General features: G+C 42.2%; 1 protein-coding gene across 1 annotated transcript in view; it reads right to left on the bottom strand.

Moving 5' to 3' along the window:
* srgap3 (SLIT-ROBO Rho GTPase activating protein 3) overlaps window positions 1-16,866 on the bottom strand; it is a gene marked incomplete at both ends in the record, with an annotated part of 93,715 nt that extends 76,849 nt beyond the window's left edge. Inside the window, one exon of the mRNA XM_083972357.1 lies at window positions 16,803-16,866. Coding sequence (XP_083828483.1) covers window positions 16,803-16,866 — 64 coding nt within the window. The remainder of the gene's footprint in view (window positions 1-16,802) is intronic.
* Between the last annotated feature and the right edge of the window lie 9,168 nt (window positions 16,867-26,034).

Here is a 26,034-nt window from a genome sequence, read left to right as displayed (position 1 = left end):
AGAAATAACAGTCAGTTTCATAGTAATGTCATGTTTTTCATAAAGGCAATAGATTACACATGCTTTGAATTTTTTGGGAAAGGCCAGAATTTTTCTCCACCAAGTCGTTGCAATTGACCAACATCTCTTGACTATATTTCTCGACATTATGAAATTGACCGTTATTTATAATCTAGGTTATTTCTAGACATTATGACGCAATTAACTGTTATTTCTTGGGTATTTCTTGACATTATCATGTAATTAGCGGCCTGAATAAAATGGTTACTTTAATGTTATAGGAAGAAAATATAAATATCTCACTTTCCTCAACTGACAACTTTTATAAATCCACACACACGTTGACAACACGAGGTGGGGGGACGCTGACCACGCCCACTTTAGGAGACAGGAAGTGTAGCCGTAACATTTCATATCATTGGAGCAGCTTGTAGTGAGTCATCCTGTCAGAGTGGAGGAGTTTGTTTAGCGTGCAGGCTGCGCCGCGTCCTCTTCTCTGTCTGTGGTGTATTTGTGTGGCGGCGTTACAGCGCCACCACAGGCCAGGTGTGTGTACTACAGCGTTTAGAGTGATGCCGTGTTTACAGAAAAGCTTTTGATGAATGAACAAGAACAAGAAAAAGACGGTTTAGGGAAAGTTTCTCAGTGTCTGTGTGGACGAGGCCTCAGCCAATCAGATGAGTCCAGCTCTTTTCCTGTTGTATTCAGCCTCCTGGGCCGTTCAGTGAAACTACTCACAAGTCGTATCGTCATGACGATATGGAAGTGAACAGACTGTGATCACATCAACACTCTGTGAAAACCAAAATAAACTCATGACAGAGTCGTTTCATCACCGGATCAAACACTGGTCCATGTGCATTAAGATGCAGACGATAACAGCAACTCATTAAACTTAAAGTACGTCGGGTTAGAGGAGTGTGTGTGTGTGTGTGTGTGTGTGTGTGTGTGTGTGTGTGTACTCATGCATAGTGCATAGTGTACCATGAGCAGAACTGATCCATCTTAGAGTCTAATTATGTCCAAGATCAAACTCCATCTATTGCAGCAGAGACAGCTTCATTACAGCTGCTGCTTTATGACTCAGTTTCTGCCTCCATACGTCTTCATTATGAGTCCAGTGGTTCCTGCTGCTGCTGCTGCTCCGCTACAGTCTGGACCAGCAGGAAACTCCAGGAAAGCTCTGAGAACAATGGGAGGATGTAGGAGACCCCTGACCTCTTGACCTTTGACCTCAGACTCACAGAGAGAGAGAGGACCAGCAGCTGGATCAGAGACCAGGACAGATGTTCAATAAAACCTCAGGCTCAGTGAACGGAAACTAAACTAAACTAGAACTAGAAGCTGCAGCAAAGGACCGTTTCCATGACAACACAGATACCTGTAGGTAATGCTCTGATAGATCAGTACTCTGATACTCTAGGTAAGTAGTCTGATACACTCTAAAAACTCAACATCTTACCAAGAATATTTGTCTTATTTCTAGTCGAAACAATCACATTCTACTTAAAATAAGACTCATCACAATAAAAAGCAGCTTGTTTTTAGACACTTTTTACTTCTTTCAAGCAGATTTTCACTTGAAATAAGTAGAAAAATCTGATAGTGGAGCAAGTTTTTCTTTCTCATTACAAGCACAAAAACTGTCAGATTTTTCTACTTATTTCAAGTGAAAATTTGTTGTGAATCAAGTGAAAATGATCTAAAAACAAGTTCATTTTTAGGTGACGAGTCTTATTTTAAGTGGAAAGAGATTAGTTTTGACAAGAAATGAGACAAATATTCTTGGAAAGATTTTGAGTTTTTGCAGTGTACTCTGATACTCTGGATGTAACAGAACAAGACGTAAACACACCGACCCACAGAAAACACACACACACACACACACACACACACACACACACACACACACACACACACACACACACACACACACACACACACACACACACAGCTCAGCTGCTAGTTGCATATGTGTGAGCGACTTCCTGTGGCGCTGCAGCGACTTCCTGTCACAGTCCAGTGGCATGAAAATAATTCACTGATGCATCTTCAACTTCTTTTAAAATTTGAATTTGACTAAATCAACAGAAACTGAACCAGTTTGTTTCTTCTTGTTGTTTCTGCTCAGATCAGAGAGAGTTCACTGCTTCACTGAGGTGAAACCATCGTGTGTCGGTCGGTTCAACAGTTCATCATCAGTCTGAAGCTCTGAGCTGCGTGTGACCAGTAAAACAAAGGAGTGAATCATCTGAACCTCAGAGACGAACGGTGGCTGACGAGGTCAAGCATGCTGCAAACGGCCAAACGCTGCAAATACAGAAATGATGCAAAACCAAAAAACACGTGAAACAAATGCAACTGAGAATCACAGAAACGAGGCAGAACCAGAAACATGCAAACCCACAAAACAAATGCGAAAACCAGTTATCTCCAGTTATTAGTTCTTATTTATGTTTAGATATTTATAATCTGTTTTTATCGTATGTGTGTGTGACTGATTCTTCTGTGAGCAGTTGACCACACATGAATTTCCTTCGGGAGTAAATCTATCTATCTATCTATCTATCCATCTATCTATCTATCTATCTATCTATCTATCTATCTATCTATCTATCTAAAACGTTAAATCCAATCACAACACTCGGGTTTCCCAGAACGTAGAGTGATGAACAATACGGATAACGTTAGTTATGTTTCTATGGGATGGAATGGTAACGACTGATCAGAGCAGCGTCTCTAGCAACGAGTGGGAATGCAGGGATTGGCCAATCAGAAAGGGAAGCTCTTGTAAATCAATGTCTCTAGCACGCTAACGCTAACGCTAATGCTAACACTGTTGTTAAATATGTAAATGTTGCTCTTCTATAATATTGTAAAAGATTACGGCCAAGTGTTAAAATAAAGACACAAAAGGACTGTTTTTATTCCACCTCTCCAGAATGTAGCCAGACTTAAAGAGGTCGGCTCCCCTAGAGGCCTGGAGGGCTACTGCTACTGCAGTTTGGAGTCAATATGCAGCGTTTCTCTCTTGCATTTGTTTTGCGGTTTTGTGCGTTTTTTTTTTTTTGTATTTGCAGAATTTTTCTTTAGCATTTCTTTTGTGGGTTTTGCATGTATTTGGTATTTGAAGCATTTTTCGTTTGCGTGATTTTGGTTGTGCGTCGTTTCTGTGACTGCAGCATTTCTCAGTTGCAGCGTTTTGCTGTTGCATTTGTTTTATTACATCACAGGTCAGAGGAGTAGCCGCGGTAACGGGCTCGTCTCCCTGACCTGCAGGAAGTCTGTCATTCCTGCTGCAGGAAATCAGGATGCACAGCCACATTTGTTAGGCCACGCACTTTAACTCTCACTGTACTCACATCATCTTAGGTTATTTATTGCTCTAGTGTGAATGAATGAATGAATGAATTTATATTTATTTATGTCTCGTGCACCAATTAAGGCGCCCAGCCTATAAGAGCTTAGTTACAAGACACATTATCATCATATTTAGACACCAAACTAAATCATCAGAGCACAGACAAAACTAAACAGAAACAGAAACAACATGGAATTCACATCAATAATTCACTTTTTCTCTTTGACCAGGCACTTTTTATGAAAGTAGCTCTAGTAAAGACTTCTTCTTTTCTGAAGAACTATTCCAACTTTACATCATCATCATCATCATCCTCATCATCAACCCAAAACAACTCAGGTTTCACATTTTACATTTTCTGAAACACAAACTTCCTGTTCTGGCTTCGTCATATAACGGACAATGAAACACAAAATGCAGTTCATCCTCAATTACATTTAGATTACATAATGTGCATAGTCTTTCATCCTCAGGTACTGAGTGTGTGTGGATAGAGTCTTATACCTCTTATTGTGTCACGTGTTTCTGTAAGCTGCTGGGGGATGAATAAAGTATTTTTCTATTCTATTCTGTGTGTTTTTTGGTTTTGCATAATTTCTGTATTTGCAGCATGTGGCTGTTTGCAGCGTGTTCGCCCTCGTCGGTCGCCGTAGAGACGAGCTTCATGCTTCATGTTGCTGATGTGATGACAGATTAAAACAATAAAAGGTCAAACTGAGCCGGAGTAAAACGACTGAGACTGAGACTTCAGCGTCTCCGTCTCATCCACTGTGTGGACAGAGTCATGGACGGACAACAAGACGTTACTGATTACATCATATCATCTCATAATCTAACCCGCCCCCTCTGAGGTCGGCTCAGGATGCAGCTCTGATGCAGCTCTGATGCACCGGTGCAGCAGCGTTTTACTGCAACTCTGCTGTTTGGACGACGGTGTGACGTCTTGACGCAATAATCAGCGGAGTGGAGCAGCGAATGAGACGTAGCAGGAAGAAGACGGATCACCTCACTGCAGGACCATAAAACACACACACACACACACACACACACACACACACACACACACACACACACACACACACACACACACACACACTGGAGGTTGATGTGAATATTGAAGTGTTTCAGTGAATCGATACGAAGCTGCAGCGAGTGAGACGACTGTGATGTGGACAGAGTCTAAATCATAAACAGCCTCACAGGGCTTTTTCTTTCTGGGCGTTCACATCGTCATGTGTTAAGACACGCACACACACACACACACACACACACACACACACACACACAGACACACACACACACACACACAAACACACACACACACACACAGACACACACACACAGACAAAAGCAACTCGAAGCCAAATTCACAAACCTAATCCCCGACTCAGCTCTGCAGTATCTGGCTCCACTGCAGAGACACAGAGACCAACTCTACACACTCTGACTCTCTAACATCCCATAATAATAACACCAGTTCCAGTCCATGAACTAATCCCCCACTTCTTCCTCTTCTTTTAATCCCATAATGATGAATGCAGTGTTGGATTCATGAGGGCGTGCTGCTGCAGGTTGAGTCTGTTCCTCATTAACAGCAGCAGCAGAGTGGACGACGCTCAGATCAGATGAGACGACAGCAGCTGAGACCGATCGATGTCTGAGAGGTGAACTCCTGTCAGTCAGTGTGTGTGTGTGTGTGTGTGTGTGTGTGTGTGTGTGTGTGTGTGTGTGTGTGTGTGTGTGTGTGTGTGTGTGTGTGTGTGTGTGTTAACCATCGACCGGCTGCTTCATCCTCTGTTTTCCTTCACTCACACTAAACTAAACTCTGCTCCGTCTAAATGTTTGTCTTTAAAGGGACAACCAGGAGTTTTGTTAAAGTGAAGTGTTTCCACACTACATTTATGAGCCTCCGCACCGTGAAATTCTTTGACCGGTGCAAGACAGACTCATGTTTTCATTCATCAAGAATTAAAGTCAGAGGTTGGAAGACGATCACATACCGTCGTAGTTCCCACCATAAACGGAGATTCGGCGGCGTTATTCTCATGACTCGCCACGAAACCGAAAGTAAAGAAACGCTGGTCGGCTCGCCCAGCATTTCCACCACCACTAATAATAACAAAATAACCATAGAGACAAAACCATAGATTTATCTAAAATGGACCATTAACAAGTGGTGACGTAGATTCATCCACATTAATATCAGACTTTTTTATTGTCGCAGAATTTTTCGTTCTGCCGACGGAGAAACTCCTGGTTGTCCCTTTAAAGAGCCTCAGACTGTGATGTTTCCCCTGATCTAAATCCCATTGGGAATGTTTGGGGATGGATGGAAAGGGAAGTTTACAAAACCGGACATCAGTTCCAGACCATGGAAGTGCTTCGTGAAGTCATCTTCACCACATGGAGCAACGTTCCCGCCAGCCTCCTGCTAACACTAGCATCAAACATGGCCACCGGATTCTTGAAGCGATCAACAAGAATGCTGCTACTCACTACTGAATCCTTTTTTTGACACTTTTAATTCTGTCTTTTGTGGGCTTTGGTTTTAAAGGTAGGGTCTGGAGTTTTGTTCGTTGTAGTTTGTAAACAAAACATTGGAAACTCATCCCCTCCTCTGGGGCTAAGCTGTGTGGCCTCCTGCCCCAGACAGCAGCCGTTGTCATGACAACAAAGGAAAGGAAAAGTCTGAGTGAAGCTCTGGAGCCGTGGGCCGATAGCCGACCATCACCAACACCGGGAGCCTCCGTGTTATGTTGTTGTGCAGCTGTAGTGAACTGGGAAGACGGTGTTAGCGGCGGATGCTAACCGCTACCGGTAGCTGAAGTTAGCATCGAGCTAGCTCACTGCAACGGCCCTAATACTTGTTACCAGTGTCGGTGACGGTGGGGAATCGGTCCACGGCTCCAGTGCTTCACTCAGACTGTATTTATTTTACTTTGATGTCATGACAACTGCTGCTGAGAGAGAGAGAGACGTGCTAGCTGCTAGCACTCGTTAGCATCAGAGACAGCTAGTGCGGCTAGCAGCCCTGAGCTACTACTCTGCTGCACGGAGCTTCACCTGAGCTCCGTCATTGGCTGGAGAGAAAACAACGACTCTCTCACCATAGAGAGACTCTCTAGCTCCACCCAGAAACATCCACATGCAACAAAACCTGAACAACAAAACCTGAACAACAGAGCAAAAGACCAACATACAGGCAGACACAGCCCCCCCCCCCCCCCCCCCCCCCCCCACCACACAGGACTAGAAGCCTATAGACGGATTTCATATAAGTCTAATGTTTATTTTTGGGCACAAAACTCCAGACCCAACCTTTAAACTTTTGATCAGCTGATGAGCAGCCTGTTGGAGGTAAAATGCAGATTTCAATAAATTACCAACTCTTAGTTTTTTGTCTCTTGCTCCAGTTTCTTCTTTTTGCACTTTGAAGCACAACTTACAGCCTGGTTATGATCCACCAGCGCAAAATGTGAATTCTTGTCATTTTTCCCTCGGTCTTAAGATTTTGTTCAGGAGTGTATATATAGGCCTATATATATATATGTCTCCTTTAACACCATCTCCTTCTCTGTGCTGCAGATTTCTGCTTTCACACTCACTGACACATAAACACAACCTGAGTTAAAACCTCTGACATGAATGAGGAGTTCAGTCTGGTTGTTGAATGTCTGTTTCACTGAGTGTTTCCCTCACACACTGCTACTTCCCAGAATCCCTCCTCTTCCTCCTCCTCCTCCTCCTCCTCTTCCTCTTCCTCTTCCTCCTCCTCATCATCACCTCCGCCTCTCATCGATTTCCTCTCTGGTGTCGACTCGTCACCACGTTTAACCGACTGAAGACACTCATCCTCTCATCCTCTCAGTCTTCCTCCGTCCATCCTCGGCCGAGTCGACAGTACAGGACCGGGCTGCAGCTGAGACGTGTCTCCATGGCAACATGGGCGTGCACCAGCCCCCAGGGAGCAGCTGATTGGCTGAGAGAGAGAGGAGGGGAGAGCGGCTCCGATGATGAAGAGCAGGAAACATCATCATCATCTTCATCATCATCATCATCATCTTCTCCACTGAACAAACACACACAGTCTGATCATTCACCAACACTATAGGTAAACTACACAACTCTGTTCACTACACTACACTACACACTGCACTACACTACACTGTACTCAAGTAAGAGTATAGTTACTTTAGAATAATGTTACTCAAGTAAAAGTAACAAGTCTGCTGCATGGAAACTAAACTCTTAGAAGTACAACCACACTACACTACATCAACAACAACCAGCAGCTGCAGCCAGAAAACAAAGAAGCCTGTTCAACATACGGAGCCGTTTTTACATCGACTCTGTAGTGATCTGAACTCTGCAGCAGGACAAAGTCACTAGTACTCTATTACTTCACTACTCCACTACTTCATTACTCTAGGCTACTACTCTACTACTCCACCACTCCTCTACTTGATCAGACATCAGTGGAGTTATTTTTGCATCTCTCTGTCTCCTCTGTTTCTGTGTTTCTGAGGTTCCTCTCTCCAGGCAGGAGGAGCTCTTTTAATCTCACTTTCTCCTTCTTCTCCTTCTTCTTCTTCTTCTTCTTCCATCTCTGCACATCACCATGGAAACCTGCTGAATAGTAAAGCAACATTAAACAAACAGGAACAGAAACGTTTCCTGTTGCTGTTCATTTCTCGATTTTCTCTCCGTGTCATTTACTATTTCTGTCTTGTCTTCTCCGGTATCTCTGGGTGAAGATGGTTTGACACGACGACGACTCACTGGATTCACTGAGGAGTTTAACAAGGAACTAGCAACCTCCTAGAGCTGGTTAAAGAGTTAACTCAGCTCCATGTGTCCCTTTCCACCTTAACTCTGTAGTATTTCCACCTTAACTCAGCTCCATGTGTCCCTTTCCACCTTAACTCTGTAGTATTTCCACCTTAACTCAGCTCCATGTGTCCCTTTCCACCTTAAGTCTGTAGTATTTCCACCTTAACTCAGCTCCATGTGTCCCTTTCCACCTTAACTCTGTAGTATTTCCACCTTAACTCAGCTCCATGTGTCCCTTGTCTCTAGTTCTGGTTAAACCAATGACTAGTAACTAGTTCCAGGGAGAATGGAGGCTCTCTGCCTTCCACCTAGCGTCTCTTGGCTGAAAACCAACCATTAGTCAACGTAGTATGTTCAAATATGGCGTGAATATGTGGAAATATTGTTGAGAAAATTCTGGAAAAAAGACTTTTTTAGAAAAAAGTGATAAAAATTTTCAAATAAAGATGTTTTTTTTTAATCTAGAAAACAAAAGTAAAATATTGTCTCAAAAAATTCAAAAAAAAAAGTGGTAAAATTTTCTAAAAAGTTTGTAATAAATTCTAGAAGAAATTGGTAAAATTTCTCAAAAAAAATGTTAAAGAAAAATCTAGAAAAAGTGGTTAAATTTCTATTTTAAAAAAAGTAATATGTTTTCTCAAAAAGAGTGGTAAAAGTGGTTTCATTTCTAAAAAAAAACAAAAAAAAAACTAATAAAATAAAAAAAAAGTGGTAAAATTTCAAGGAAAAGTTGGGGACCCCCTTAGCTACCGGCAGCTCGCGGCCCCTTTCCCAAACCGAGCTGCCTTGGTTGAAGCGTGTGTGTGTGCACGGGGCCGTTCAGATGTAACGTGTTGTCAGTGTTGTGTCAAATCCCGTTTCCCCGTCCAGCTGTTTCTCCCCAACTGTTTCCCACAGAGCAGGACCAATGACTTGTATCATCAGAACAGATATGTCCTGTGTAGAGCTGCAACTAATGATTATTTTCATTATCGATTAATCTGTTGATTATTTAAACGATTAATCGATTAGTTGTTTGGTCAATAAAATGTGAATAAATGTTGAAAAATGTTAGTCAGTGTTTCTCAAACCACCAGACGACGTCCTCAAATGTCTTGTCACAAACCAAAGAGAGACTCAGTTTATTGTCAAAAAGGAACAAAGAAACCAGAAACATTCATATGTAAGAAGCTGAAATCAGAGAATTTTGACTTTTTTTCTTAAGAAAACTACTCGAACCGATTATTCGATTATTAAAAATAGTTGGCGAATAATTTAATAATCGATTATTGTTCAATTAATCGATGAATTGTGGCAGCTCTAGTCCTGTGATTTTCCGCCTCCTTTCATATTTAATAGAGGAGGGAAAACACCTGAACGTATTTCAGTTGTCAGTATGATAGAGGTTAAAAACATAGGTAGCCTACTATTTTCATGAAGAGTGGGAAACACAGTTTTGTTTTACAAATGTAAAAAATCTCTCTTATTTTCACCGGAAACACATTTGGCTAGTGGAAATTCTGATAAAAAGTAAATTTAGAACCCTATTATAGATGATAAATAACGTTATCCACCGCTCCATGGATTGATTTAGTTTAATTCCCCTTGAGTGTGAAAAGAGTGGAAACTGAGCTGATGTTTCTGTAAACGCAGGTGGAAGACACACGACATGACCATCTTCTAACTGTAAAGACACAGTGGAGACAGAAGAGAGGAGATGTAATGAGTCTCAGCAGCTCTGGCAGAAGCTTTATTTATTTTTATGAAGTGAACCAACAGCAGCACGTTGTTGTGAACCAATCACAGACTCACAGAGCTGAATGAAGAAGAGATCTGCTGCAGCGACTGGCACCAAACAGACAAACAGCAGCTCTATGAACCGTCTGTGTTCCTCATCACAAAGAACTGACTGCAGATCAGCACCAGTTCTGTCTGGAACAACTGTGGCCTATGAGGAGGAGGCAGCTGCATCCACCACACTGAGTCTACACACACTTAAAGGGATAGTTCATCATTTTGTCAAATTGGCCCATCACCATAATCCCTATAGTCATAGCAGTAGGTTCGTTACCTTTAATTGTCGGTGCAAGCTGTTTTTAGAACGGCGGAGCAGAGCCGTGAGCTGCTCAGAGCTACGCTACGGAGGCTCATTATGGGATTTCTTGGTTTCCCTCATCATCAAAGTCATCAAATACACAATCCATCAACTCCACAACGCTCTGGTGGACAAGTTGTGAGCTGCACATTCACCACGCTATGAGATAATAACACAACGTTACCACACAGAGTTGTTTTAGAGGGAAATTCATGCAAAACCACTGATGCACGTTGCCTTCAGGGACAGTTTTTCATCATCAGTCTCTGTATTTCCCTCTACAACAACTCTGTGTGGTAACGTTGTGTTATTATCTCATAGCGTGGTGAATGTGCAGCTCACAACTTGTCCACCAGAGCGTTGTGGAGTTGTTGGATTGTGTATTTGATGAGTTTGATGATGAGGGAAACCAAGAAATCCCATAATGAGCCTCCGTAGCGTAGCTCTGAGCAGCTCACGGCTCTGCTCCACCGTTCTAAAAACAGCTTGCACCGACAATTAAAGGTAACGAACCTACTGCTATGACTATAGGGATTATGGTGATGGGACAATCTGACTAAATGTTGAATTATCCCTTTAATCCTTCAACCTTAGAGTAACTCTAACTAAGGCCACAAACACACACAGTCCTTCAACAAAGACCTGTCATGTCATGACTGGAAGTGAAGACAAACTGCTGAGTCATCGTTTCTCTGCAGCTTCAATAGAAACGAACAGAACAACACAAACCAAGGTGTGTGTCTGTGTGTGTGTAGCCTGAAGCAACAACAAACAGAGACACACCTCATGTCTTCATGTCTCACAACCAAACCCAACACACACACACACACACACACACACACACACACACATACACACACACACACACACACAAACACACACACACACACACACACACACACACACACACACACACACACACACACATAATCTGGTGACCAATCAATACAGTCAGTTTGTTCCTCTGCTCTGATGACACTTCACACCTCAGGTTGACAGTCGGCCATTTTGTTCCTTCACTGCAGTAAAATGAGACAAACAGTGTGTGTGTGTGTGTGTGTGTGTGTGTGTGTGTGTGTGTGTGTGTGTGTGTGTGTGTGTGTGTGTGTGTGTGTGTGTGTGTGTGTGTGTGTTGACCAAGTCACTGTCAGTGTGTCATCTCAGAGAGAAGAAGCAGAACAAAGTAGAAGACCTGAACCAGAGGTGTAAGAACCACTTCCTTTTCACTATCACCTCGAGAGAGAGTGTGTGTGTGCAAATTGCACATCGTCAAAACGAGTAAAGGTTATTTACATAACACACCTCTAGTGTTCACCTGAGTTCACCAGAGGGGCGGAGCTACTGCGAAGCCAGTTTAGTGAGTTAGTGAGGTATGTAGAGTGTAAAGCCAGGCTCTCCTGTACTACGAAGGTGGCTCTCTTTTAACCCGGCTAGATCTCCATGGTAACTGATGTTTAGCTCATTACCTGGTCCCGACCAGGTTCTGCTGTTGTTACTTTCTCTCTGAGCATCTCCGCCGGCGCCTACAGATGTTCAGCTGAGGGAATACGCTGCTCAGCTGTTGAGCTCATTACTATATATTATTCTATTGACCCCTTGCAGCTACGTCACAATTAGAACGTGACGCGAGAGGCGACACCATGACGGACGGCAGAAAGTGCTCAGTGATAATGTACTGTGTATGGGTGCTGTCCAACAATGTGGCTCGATCACTTCACACTACAACCTCACAGCATTATCACTTATTTTAAATAGAATATCTACTCATCCGTTGCAATATATGTTTGTTTTTTTGTTATTCGCCGTAGAATATCTCAGTTTTCTGTGCTTTTTCCACTGCTAAGGAGTTAACGTCAGTCAGTGCCACACTCCCCATAAGTTACAGCAGCTGCTGCTGTCTTTGCTGCTGCTAACTACAGTTAACGGACCTGGAAATTAAAACCTGGTCCGACCCGTGGGTGTTGAAGACCTGACCCGACGTCTGTATAATTAGTGATCATTCTCTGATTAAAGCCGGCTGAAAAATAAAAGAAAACAGGAAGCCGTCTTCGTTGTAATCGCCGCGATCCGACGGCGGCAACTACGTTGTGACGGTGCTATGTTTAATACGAGCGTTAGCTGTTGTTAGCCACAGCATGTAGCTCAGCTAGTTAGCTTCAACTGTGTTTACATCCACTATACACTATAGATAAACTAACTTATAATGGCATCGAGTGTCTGTATATCTTCACACTGGTCCTGTTGCTCATGTAACCCCGCTGCCAGTGGCCAGCCCCTGGTTCTTAGCTCTAGACCAGCAAGGAGTTGGTGCTTCAGACCAGTTTTAAGAACCAATATCCGGTTTTTAAGCGGTGGAAAAGCAAAGAACCGGTGCTAGTCAGGCTCTGGCTCCGAACCAGCACTGGAACCAGCTCAGTGGAAAAGGAGGGGAAACCCTACAACCACGGTATGTCACAAAACTATAACACGCCCATTCAATTACATTGACGTTCACTGTTCTTTTGCCGTCCATCATGGCGTCCGGAGCTATCGCGAGTGGAACGTGACGTCACGTGCAAGGGGTCAATAGCCTAGATATGTTTTACTTTATATACAGTCAGTCACCAGTGAAAGAAGTTGTGCGCTCGCAGCAGTCAGATGATCAGATGGATGTTAGGTTAATAATTTCACTTCATGTGGCCATGAATAAATTAATGTGGATGTTTGGCCAGCCTGTTAGAGCCTACCTACCTATATCAGTGTTGCCCAAACATAAATCTTGAATTGGTCTCCGCTGTTTTCACAGTTAAAAGGGTCTTTGTTGTCTTTGTACAGAGACAATATGAGATTTGCTTCCAGGCCTCAGAGCCGACGCTGCCTGCACCTGTGTTGTTTGTTGTTGGACTAAAGGTTCAGTTCGTCTCTGTTCTGGTCCTGGACGATACTGAGACACGTCTGGGCCTTGAAGCAACACACACACACACACACACGGCTGCACACACACACAGACACACACACACACACACACACACACACACACACACACACACACACAGACAGACACACACACACACACAGACAGACACACACACACAGCCCGTCTCTCTATTCTCATGCTAATGCAGCTGATCTGCAGCTGAACAAAGTGAACTCCATCTCCCAGAATCCCTCAGAGAGTGAGGCCTCTGATTGGTCCTTGTCACCTTGTGTTTGACATTGTGTGTGTGTGTGTGTGTGTGTGTGTGTGTGTGTGTGTGTGTGTGTGTGTGTGTGTGTGTGTGTGTGTGTGTGTGTGTGTGTGTGTGTGTGTGTGTGTGTGTGTGTGTGTGTGTGTGTGATCTAGTTCTGACCCCATCAGTGACCCCCCCCCACTCAGCTGTAACTCAGACGGAGGCAGACTGTGTCATGAGGCTCAGAGCAGCTGCTCCTCCACCGGGGTCAGAGGTCAAGGTCCTGGTCTCACCCTGACCCCCCATCACTGTTATGGCTCCACACCAGCAGGACTCTGAGCTGGTTCTGGTTTTGAACCAGCCAGCGCGTTCAGACCTTTAACAACACCAGGTCCAGAACCTGAAGAGTCGATTCTCTAAAGGTCCCCACATACTCGGGCGTAGCTACATGACTCCGCGTACGCGTACTCGGTGTCACACAATAGATAAATAAATAAATAATAAATATATAAATACTCGGCGGGAAATCTTCACATCGACCTGTTTTTAATGTGACACCAAACGCCCGACTATGAAAGCTCAAACGTCCGCGGACAGTGCGCACAGAGTCATGTGGGGGCCGAACTAGTTGGTTCTCCCCTGTGAACGGTGACATCATCAGGGGCGTGTCTTATTCTAGGCTGTGACATCATCAGGGGGCGTGTCTCATTCTAGGATGTGACATCATCAGGGGGCGTGTCTCATTCTAGTTGTGTGGAGACAAGCAGAAAGGACATGGATATGTACAGTCACTCTGCACAACTACAACAATTTGTACAATCTGTATTCTGAATATATCTATCTTTATATCTATCTTTATCTTTATCTTTATTCTATTCTATTTTATTCTATTTACATGAATCCTCAATTATAATATGCATATGTAACGGCGGTCTGCAGGTAGAGCCACAGTCACCAGGTACCAGTGAGCGTGACCAGTGACAGCGTGTGGCGGTTAGTGGTGCTGAAGTTAAACTCAGTCACCCATAAAACACGTGCTAACCCACAACAACATCAGTAACACATATTTTATGCATTTTCTTTTTTGCAGAATATTTTATTTTATCTTATTTTATTTAAATGTTTATTTCATCGCTACCTTTTACTATTTTATAAGTTTGTGTCTGCACCTGACACCAGGTCAAGTTCCTTGTGCTGTGAACTGACCCTTTACTGCTCCTGGCAATGAAAACAAACCAGTTGGATGAATTTATCTTTGGGGCTGAATAAAGTAAAGTAACTCTGATGTTTGGACCTGATGGAGGAGGCTGAGTTCACTACAACACCACAACAGACCATTAATACACTGAGACAGCAGGAAAGAAAACATTTAGAGTAAAGCAGAGTAACATATTAAAGGATATTACTGTAAAAACCGGATCAACAAAACACGTAGAGCCTTCATAAAAAAATCAAGCCAATACAAAACAAAAAGAAAACTCGGGATATACCAAAGCTGCAGACTGTCGACGCTGCTGTCCAGTGCAGAACGCTGGAAGACCACAGACAGTGACACACACAAACTATCCACTTTTCACATAATCATGCCTGTGCAAAATCCTACATATTCTGGCCCAAGACTCAAACAAACAGATGTCAAACAATAAACTTCTCAACATTACTCAACAAGATAACAACATGTACAACATAATCACTAGGTGAAGATGGTCCTGGATCAGCCATGTCCTCAGGATGGACACCAACCAACGCCATCCCAAGAGTCGCTCTACACTGGAGCCCAGAAGGCAACAGAAAGAAAGGGAAGCCTGAAATGACACGGTGTTGGTAGGACGATAGAGAAGGAACTCCAACAGCACCACCAGAGGGTTAGTTGGATGACAGATACGACACATCTTAACATGTGTATGGTAATAATCCATCGATCCACTGATTGATTATCAAAGGTTCAAATGCACCGGGAGGAGGCTCGGCAAAACAGCGGACGTGACGAGTCCTGCAGATTCGCTAAATGATGCAATTATAAATCGATGAAAGTCATATTTTGATCAACATTATGTTTCAAATTAATTATTTTACTGGTAAACCGTGTAATAAGTGGGATAATGTATAGATGGCCACACCAGTACGTCTTCCCCAGAATGAGGGAATAAATTAGCTCCATAAAATGCTTCTTTATAAAAGAAAAATAACAACAACCCGACCAACTATACATTATCCCTTACGTAACGTACGTCCACTTTGGTTCCATTTAAACTGGTGTGACGCTGCTGGTTCAACAGGAAGCACCGAGGTTCAGAGACTCCAGAACCAGAACCAGAACCAGAACCAGAACCAGAACCAGAACCAGAACGTGTCTGTGTGAAGCCACCAACAGTCACAGTTCTCTGACTCCTGAGTCTCAGGTAAAACACTCTGGAGTGGAAACTGCAGAATCAAATGGAAACTAAAGACGTTCACATGTTTGTTTTTCTTCAAACCACACGACAACAGAGTCCGAGGAAATGTGTGTGTGTGTGTGTGTGTGTGTGTGTGTGTGTGTGTGTGTGTGTGTGTGTGTGTGTGTGTGTGTGTGTGTGTGTGTGTGTGTGTGTGTGTGTGTGTGTGTGTCTTTAATCCCTGTCATGGTTGTGTGTTGTTGTGTCATTTCCCAGTTGTGCGTCCTCAGGTGTTTTCTGTCAGAAATGATCAATGTCCAAATAAATAAACTGGTGAAACTCTGAACTGGACCGACTCTGATCCTGACTCTGGTCTCTGTGTGTGTGTGTGTGTGTGTGTGTGTGTGTGTGTGTGTGTGTGTGTGTGTGTGTGTGTGTGTGTGTGTGTGTGTGTGTGTGTGTGTGGGAGGTGTCAGGTGGAACCAGACCCAGAGTCAGATTTACGGATGAGAACAATGAGTCTGGATCAATACAGAGACCGAGTGAGTCCACGTTCAGTCCAACAGAGGAGAGGAGATGTCAGATAATAACAATAATAACATAGGCTAATAATAATATTATTATTAGGCTATTATAAATAATATTAATGTATCAATAAGAGCAGGTTTTCCTCCTCCTGCTCTGGATCATTTTACCCAGCAACAAAGCCAGACCAGACCAGACCAGATTCTGGTTCTGGTTCTGGTTCCGAGGCCTCACGTCACTGACGCTCCTCACGGTTTGTTTGTCATCTGTAGCCTATAATGCCCCACACCCCTCACCCCTCACCCCCCCCGACACACAGACACACAGACACACACACACACACTCCTCTTCCTGCTCGGGTCCACGGATCACAATAGAGAACAGAGAGAGACAGATCAGATCTAGATCCAGAACCGACACCGACTGTCCGGGCCGCAGCTCCCCGCAGACAGCGCGCCCTGAGCGGACACACACTGACTCACACTCACCCTTCACTTGGGTCTCGTAGTCTGCGATGATCTCCTTGTCCTTCTTGTACTTGGTGGAGGACATGTTCGGCTGCTGCGGTCCGAGGCTCAGGGAGCTCTCGGTCTCTGTCGGTGCTGATCCGGGTCTCTGCTGGTCCTGGTCCTGGTCCTGGTCCTGGTCCGGTCCAGACCTGGTCTAGTCCGGTCTAATCCACCGATTCCTGCAGCACCGACTCTTCTAGCGGACCCGCTGTCCGTGCATCGAGCAGAGGACCCAGCACCAGAACAAAAGGTTGGGTCGGTGGCTGCACCGAGCTGGAGCAGCTGCAGCGGAGCTCTGTGTTCCTGCAGAGGAAAGGAAAGGCTTTCTGTCTGTCAGGGAGCACAGTCTTCCTCCTCCTCCTCCTCCTCCTCCTCCTCCTCCTCCTCCTCTGGACCAGCAGCCAAACGGCTTCAGCCGCACAAACACACAAACACAACAAGCAACAAAAGAGCGTTGGACTCGGAGCTCAGTCAGCGCCGGCGGAGGAACAACCACATGATGCAGCGGCAGCTCGGACAGAGTGTGGCCGCCGAGCAGCGTCGATCCTCGGACTGAGACTGAGCGTCGCACCGCTGCTGCTGCTGGAGCTGCTGGAGCTAAGAGACAGTCACGTGATCAGAGCTCCTCATAGTGTCAACCAACCAACCCAGCCCTCCTCCTGCTGCACACACACACACACACACACACACACACACACACACACACACACACACACACACACACACACACACACACACACACACACACACACACACACTAACTAAGATATTTCAGTACATTCTGGTCATTCTGATCACATGAGGATCTTCTTCTTCAATATCATCTTCATCTTTTTATGTATTTATTATATTATTTGCACGAACATATCATTTAAAACAGCATGAACACTCATCATGACTGGGATGTGCAAAGGAGAGGTACAGTAGCCTATATGAAACCCAAAAGGACTTCTATTCTATGAAAACCTCAGCCACATATTCAAAACCACATTTGTTACGAGTTAAAAACAAGAACAGAGGGAATAATTAAACAATAACGAAAAAAAGTAGAAAAGTAAGTGAATAATAAACACTAAATATAAGGAAGTAGGAAAAATGCATAATAATAGGCTATAAAATAATAATAATGAATGAGATGATGAGGGGAAAAAAAGAAAAACATGACAATAAATGTGTTATCATGGATGATGGTGCATGTGGTTTGACTGATGAGGAACTTTTAAATTATGTTTTATGAATATTCTTTTTCAGACAGTCTTAATCTTCATCATCATCATCTTCTTCATCATCATCATCTTCATCAGTTATAATAACATGACCCCCCCCCCCCCCCCACCCCTCCTCCTCTTCCTCCTCCCCGTTTGACTCCATCGCCTTGGAAACCTCCTCACACTTTTATCTCTGTATTTCTTTCACCATGGCGACTGTTTAGTAGATGTGACACATCCCATCACACACACACACACACACACACAGACACACACACAGACACACACACACACACACACACACACTGAGCCCCGGCTGTGTGAAGTGAGGCCTGCTGGGTAAATGACACAGCAGCACCAACACTGATGCTCCCACTGTGAAGTTCAACATGAAGCAGAGCTGAGCTCCACACAGACACACAGACACACTAGGCCTATTGATTATTATTATTGTTGAATGAATGAATGAATGAATGAATTGCTTATGAATTGAATTATTGTGTCATGCATAGACTACTAATGTCTGCCCAGCCTGCATCATGGGTTTATAAGAAACCAAGAAAACAAACTGGGTCCAGAACACATCACATCAGCAGCAGCACATCAAAGAAATAAGAAAACAAACAGGTTCAAAACCATTAGGCTATCTGAAAAAAAGAAAAAGAAAGAAAGAAAAGAAAATGAAAAGTAAAACAATGCCAAGGTTCAGGAGAAATCATCAAAAATTAATTAACCCTCCTGTTGTCCTCCTGGGTCAAGGAAGGAAGGAAGGAAGGAAGGACGGAAGGAAGGAAGGAAAAGAAGGAAGGATGAGGGGAAGGAAGGAAGGAAAGAAGGAAGGAAGGAAGGAAGGAAGGAAGGAAGGAAGGAAGGAAGGAAGGAAGGAAGGAAGGAAAGAAGGAAGGAAGGAAGGAAGGAAGGAAGGAAGGAAGGAAGGGAAAGAAGGAAAGAAGGAAGGAAGGACGAAGGGAAAGGAAGGAAGGAAGGAAGGAAGGAAGGAAGGAAGGAAGGAAGGAAGGAAGGAAGGAAGGAAGAACGAAGGAAAAGAAGGAAGGATGAGGGGAAGGAAGGGAGGAAAGAGGAAGGGGAAAAGGAAGGAAATATAGAAGGAGGGAGGGAACAGATTGGGTCAATTGGATCAAAAGAGGAAGGAAGAAGAAGTGAGGACAAAGGGAAAGAAGGAAAGGAAAAAGGATTGTGGAAAGAAGGAAGGGAGAAGGGAAGAAAAGAAGGAAGGATGGAGGAAGGGAACAGGAGGGTTAAATACAATGTGCTGTCTTCTTTTCCAGGCTTGAGAAATAAAACCAGCTGTTTTAAACTGAAACTGAACCACCGCTCCAACTTCTGCTCATCAGAGCAGCAACATATTTTTAAGGTTTTGTCCACAGATTTCATGAAATAAAATCTCTCTCAACTCATCATACAATCATCGTACAATATAAAAGGACATGAGACACTTTCTACTTCATCTAACTCACACATTTCACATATTCTATTCTCCTCGGGAATATTAGCAGAAGTAAGCGATATATTTGTGTTAATATAAGTCTTAAATAGTTGTATCTTCCAACAGCAATCACTTCTATAGAGTGTTTGGTCTGAAACACGGGTCTCTCAGTCCCTCTGCTCTGCTCTGAGCCCAGGAGAAAACTTTTCTCGTATCCTACAGTTTTTATCCAATGAGGAGAGAGAACGGCATGCAGGGCTGTGTGTGCAGCCATGGAACGCCGTGAATGTGGTGACGTAGGGACGAGGACTGTTATGGTGCGTTCAAGGAAACTCGTGTTTTTCCGACCTGTGAAGTGGTACCAGTTCGATCTGGTACGAGTTCACGGGTCAGAAGTTACGAGTGGCCGTTATAGTGACTTTCACCGGTAAAACAGGTCGGAAAAACACGAGTGGGTTGCCTGGAACGCTACAAAGTCGTAAGTTGTGACTTGAAGCTGTAATTTACGATTTCAAAAGCCTGCCTGGAACGCAACATTAGCGAAAACGACCGGACCACTCACTTCTGCTTTAAATCAACCAAACTCAATGGCCAGAGGAAGAATACGAGATCTTTGACTTCTCTGTAAATGTGACGTAACATATATCTCAGGTCCAAAGTTAGATTTAGTTAGTTAGATTATTATTGATTAGAAACAAACTATTTATTATTATTATTATTATATTACACACAACCCATTATCTGTTTTTTTCATCTCTAATAACTGCAGATGAATGTGATGAACATCATCAGTGACATACAGTAAATATTGATTATAAAAGAATAAAACATGTGAATCAGTCCCTGATCATAACGATCTATCAGGATGTGATCAGTCACCATGGTTACTGATTGATCGGGGCCAGCTGGCTGCTGCTGACTGTAACTCTCAGCTCAGGTAAAGTAAAGTAAAGTCTTCTATGGAGTGTGACTGTGTCTGAGCTGCTGGTTGAGCTGCAGTCTTTTTACAGTCTATGGCTGCAGTACGTTGTTACCAGACAGGAAGTGAAGCAGCAGGGATCAATTCACTCTGATCTGATGGAAACGGAGCGTTGACTCCACCATGACTCAGCAGACAGAGAGGAGGGGTCACCTGACCACTGACCATCTCACCACACACACACAGCAACACAACACAACAACACACAACACACTTCCAGAGAGTATGGAAGAAAGCTAAGCTAGAATAGTAAAGAACCTGTCTCACCAGAGAACAGTCGGCCCGTTAGTCTTTTACCAGCACTGAGTAAAATACTGTAAAGCATAAATAAACCATCAAATTTGCACCCATGAATGAAATATCAATACAGTACTAGTGTAGCCCTTATTTCTTATCATATATCATTCTGTATTGTAATTTTATGCAGCGCTGCATGGCATTGTTATCTGCATAAATATAAGAGAAAACAGGTAACAATGCCACACAGCGCTGCATGGCATTGTTACCTGTTTTCTTATTTCTCATTTTTTACTGATATACATAACTGCTGTTATCACTCTGTCCTCTCTTGTATTTATGCAGGTTGCTATCTGCTTTCTTATTGCTGCTAATACTATGTCTTTTTTACACTTACGCAGGTAGCTTCCTATTGTTGTTTTTTTGTACGGTATGTCTGTCCGTCTTTAAATGTGAAGACTACGGATGGAAATTAGCTCTAAGCTAAATCTGGCACATTTACATGAGGTGATGTGTGCATCACTAACTGTTCATTAATGTGCCCTGTCCTCGTCAAATAAACAATACATGAAATAAATGAAGAAAATAATCAGTGCTCAGATCATAAATGGAAACCAATGATTTACTCTCTGCCCATCAACATGCATATCATAAAGGACCATTCCACTGCAACTGCTCTCATTGAGATGACAGATCAATGGCTAGAACAAAATGATTTGGGAAAATAAAATGTTGGTGTATTATTTTTGGATTTGAGTGCAGCATTTGATTGGTAGATGATAGTATATTATTGAAAAAGCTCCTTCATTATGAGTTCCAACAAACTCTTGACTGGATTCAAGCTCATTTATCTGAAAGAACACAATCGGTTTTTATAAATGGATCGTGTTCTTCTACAGTGTGGCGTCCCTCAAGGCCGTTGTCTTGGGCCTCTCCTTTATCTGTTATATACAAATGATATTTTTGCAGATGATACTACTGTGTATGTACCGCGGTATTCATGTGTAGATATACAGACTCGCTACAGCAAGACCTAAAGTTATGGGATGGATTACCTGATCTCATTAGGAACGTACCAGAAAAACCTTTTAAACAAAACATTAGGGCCATTTTTAAAGATGTATTTGAATTATTTTATTGTAACTGCATGACAGTGATTAAAGGTATAGTGTGTTGTGTATAATGCCATTCGTGTGTAAACAAACCCACTCCTGTGTGTGTAGCTACAACAGACTGAGACTCATTAGTGCGATGCCACAACTCAACAATGTAACATGGAGACATTACAGCGCACAAATGAGCTGCAATAATGAGTTACCCAGGAGTCTAATTGAACAATTACAGACATGAGGAAAGACCCCCCCCCCCCTCTCTCTCTGTCTCTAATAACATGGTCACACAGCTTTACATTCATATGGCCTCGTGATGTCAAACACTGTTTTATGTCTGTTGAACGTCAGAGTTCACGTTACAGGACTAAAATAACTTTAGATCTGCATGTGTGTCTATACACAACGTAGCATGTGTATAAACTGTATATGTGTAATACATATATATATGTATTCTGCTCAGTTGGTAGAGGGTTGGTGGAGAGCAACCGGTTCCATCTGTTGTTCAGAGCTATATAGATTTTTATTTTTTTGAGAATTTTACCTCTTTTTCTAGATTTTTTTTTTATGTATCTGTATATGTTTTCTTCTAGAAGGAATAAAACTGTTGTGTCACTCGTCTGGTCTGTTTCTCAGATCATGCAGTTGGCAGAGAGTTGGTGGAGAGCGACCGCTATATATTAGATTTTTATTTTTTTGAGAATTTTACCACTTTTTCTAGATTTTTTTTTTTAGAAATTTTACCACTCTTTTCTAGAATTTTTTTTAACTTCTTTTGTTTGTTTTTGTTTTTTTTGTTTTTTTGAGAATTTTACCACTTCTTCCTAGAAAATGTTTGAAGGTTTTTGGAGAAATTGTACCACTTTTTTTCCAGAAATTTCTCCATAATATTTCCAAAAATCCACGCCATTGGCCCTAATTTGAATGTAGAAAACTTTATTCAGTCTCGGAACAAATGGTGTTTGCTTCAAAATTTTGTCCAATGGGGGTCCGTGGTCTAATTTGTGTCAATTTGGGGGTCCTTGATGTGAAAAAGTTTGAGAACCACTGCTCTAGTCTAGACCATAGACTTTATTTTGTTGTGCAAATAAAGAGACTGAGAGTCAACACAGCCAGTTACATGTGTGTGTGTCCATGTGAAGCCAGTGAAGCTCTGATTCCTGCTCATTGATCGACAGCGTCATCAATCACTGTCCTGTCTGATCCTCTCTGAGTCTGAGCTGACTGCTGTTTCAACCCAGCAGTGTGTGTGTGTGTGTGTGTGTGTGTGTGTGTGTGTGTGTGTGTGTGTGTGTGTGTGTGTGTGTGTGTGTGTGTGTGTGTGTGACTGGTTGATTGAGGAGCTGCTGTATGTTTTTATTCTATAGCAGGAATAAAACTGTTGTGTCACTCCTCTGGTCTGTTTCTCAGATGATGCAGTTGGCAGAAGGAGAGAGTTGGTGCAGAGCGACTCGTTCCATCTGTTGTTCAGAGCTGTTTTTATTTCTGACACGAACAGAACAAACGCCTCCTCGTCTCTCACTCTTCACACTTGGTTGAAAATAATGAAGTTGCTTTGAAAAACAAGAACGTCTTCTGAGTCAACAGAGTTTTCAGTGTGAAGAGGGAGAGAGGAAGAGGAGAGATGCTGCTGATGAAGATGTTTCCTCCTCAGACAAACACAGTTTAATTCATTTCATTCAAATTAACCAAGAGTGTTGGAGTAAGAACAGCGCTTTATTTCAGTGGTGTAGTCTAATGTGTTGTAGTGGGAAAATGTTTTTCTAGGTGGTAAACTGTACTTAGACCGGTGGTTCTCTAACTGTTTTTCATCAAGGACCCAAAACTGACACAAACTAGACCACGGACCCCCATTGGACAACACACCAGAAATACACAAACCATCAACGTACGTTTAAATTAGGCGTAGCTACATTTTTGAAAGATTATAGAGAAATTTCTGGAAAAAGAAAGTGGTACAATTTCTCAAAAAAAGTTGAAACATTTGATTTCTAGAAAATAGTGGTAAAAATTCTCACAAAAAATTTACAAAAAAGTTAAAAACATTTTAGAAAAAAGTGGTAATTTTTTTTTTCTGTTTTAGAAAAATCTGGTAAAATTTCTCAGAAAAAGTGGTAAAATTTCAAAACAAAAAAAAAGTTTAAAATTTTCTGAGGAAACTGGTAAAATTTCAAAAAAAATTCTAGGAAAAGTGGTAAAATTAAAAAAAAAAGAGAGAGAGAGAGAAAAGGAAAACAATTAAAACAATAATTTAAAAAGTGAAAAAGAAAAAAGGTAAAAAATTCTAGGAAAAAGTGGTAAAATGTGAATAAAAAGTTGTGGAGCCCCTTGAACCCTGTCAACCCCCCACTTTGAGAACCATTGACATTTACTTTAGTTAGATAGTTTAGTTGTACTGGCTATAGACGACACCACTGCTTTTATTTCCTGTTAAAACCAAGAGAATTGACATGAAGTTACAGCTGTTTCCTCATTAATAACACATGAGTTAAAGCAGATATCAGTGGAATGTTTTTGTTAATATAAGTCCTAAATAGTCCTATTTTCCGTCAGCAATCACTTACATGAAGTATTTCAGCCTAAACACGAGTCTCTCCGTCACTCTGCTCTGCTGTAACCCGAGGAGAAAATTTTCCTTGTGGGATACAAGTGTTATCCAATGAGGAGAGAGAACGGCATGAAGGGCTGTGTGTGCAGCCAAGGGATGCGCGTGAATGTGGTGACGTAGCACGAGGACCAATTGATGCCTGACAAGGGCGGGGGCTGCTAACTCATGGTGCGTTCAAAGAAACTCGTACTTTGTGTTTTTCCTTCCTGTGAAGTCATACCAGTTCGATCTGGTACGAGTTCACGGGTCGGAAGTTACGAGTGGCCGTTATAGGGAACTTTCACAGACAACAGGATGGTAAAAACACGAGCTACGGGTTACCTGGAACGCTACCAAGTCGTAGTTGTGACTTGAAGCTGTAACTTACGGTTTCAAAAGCCTGCCTTGAACGCAGCATTAGCCGAAACGGCCGTGAAGCTGATATCTGCTTTAAGAAGATGATAAATGATAACAGCTGAGGTCACACTGTGAAACTGTGATATTTAACATTTTAAATCAGTTTAATCAGATCTGAGTCTGAAAATAAACTTAAATCCATCCAGATACAAACAGCAGATGATGTAATAATAAACTCTTTTCTCTCTGATAACAACTTCTCTCTTCTTTCCTCTCTCATCTCTCTCATATAAAACTTATAAAACACTGTGGCGCCCTCTGCCGGTCACTTGTGGTGACGTCGTCCTCTACCCGGAAGTACCAGCCGGTAGGATGAATGAAAACACTGCACATCATTGGTCGAGACGATCCTTTCAGAATAAAAGTGAAGCTTTTAAAATGTAAAATCACTGTAGTAGTTGTGACTTCACAGATCACAGTAATGATGATGAGTAATGAGACGTTTTACAGAGTCTTTGACAAACTGCCTGTCTCTAGTTATTATCTAACCAAACAACATGGTTTTATTGCCCCACTATGAAATATTCAAAACAAAGATTATTTTTATACTTTTTCATTGAGCTGAGTGAGTGATCGTGGTGAGTGAATCAGTGGGATTTATGTGTTAATATTATTGATTTGAATATTCTCTATTTTGAGGTTATTTTATGTCATTTTCTTCTTGAGTCAAACTGTGAAGGTTAAGAACACGTCAGTAGTCAGCAGGTGTTTGACATAAAACCATGTTCAACTCACTGACGTTTAATTATTTTTCCTCAGGCACATAGAAACCAACTCCACTGCTGATCAGCTGATTAGTTGAGTTAATCAATTAGATAAGCAACATGCCAAAACCAATTCCTGTCTGTTTTAAATAAATATTTAGGAATATTAGGAATATTAATGTGCATTTTATATTTTTTTCCAACAATACATCCAGCATAGGACCATGAAATAATTAATTAAATAGTGAAATAATTAAATAGCCTATGTTTTTTTTAACATGAAATGAATTGGTATTTAATGAATTAATGACACATTTAATAAAACATTTATGTATCATTTCATTTCATTTAATGGTGTATTTATTTATTTAATTGTGGCACTTTCAGTCCTCCATACTATGATAGAGACATTTCATTTTAATGGATCATTAGAGAAAACAATGATCAGATTATTGATCAATAAATAATAGTTGTTTCCAGTCTACCAGAGCTTCCATGATGAATATGATTTAAAATAATAACT

The sequence above is a fragment of the Trachurus trachurus genome, assembly GCF_905171665.1.
Source record: "Trachurus trachurus genome assembly, chromosome: 5".
NCBI lineage: Eukaryota > Metazoa > Chordata > Actinopteri > Carangiformes > Carangidae > Trachurus > Trachurus trachurus.
The sequence above is the reverse complement of the archived record's forward strand: the minus strand, read 5'-3'. Positions and strand labels throughout refer to the sequence as shown.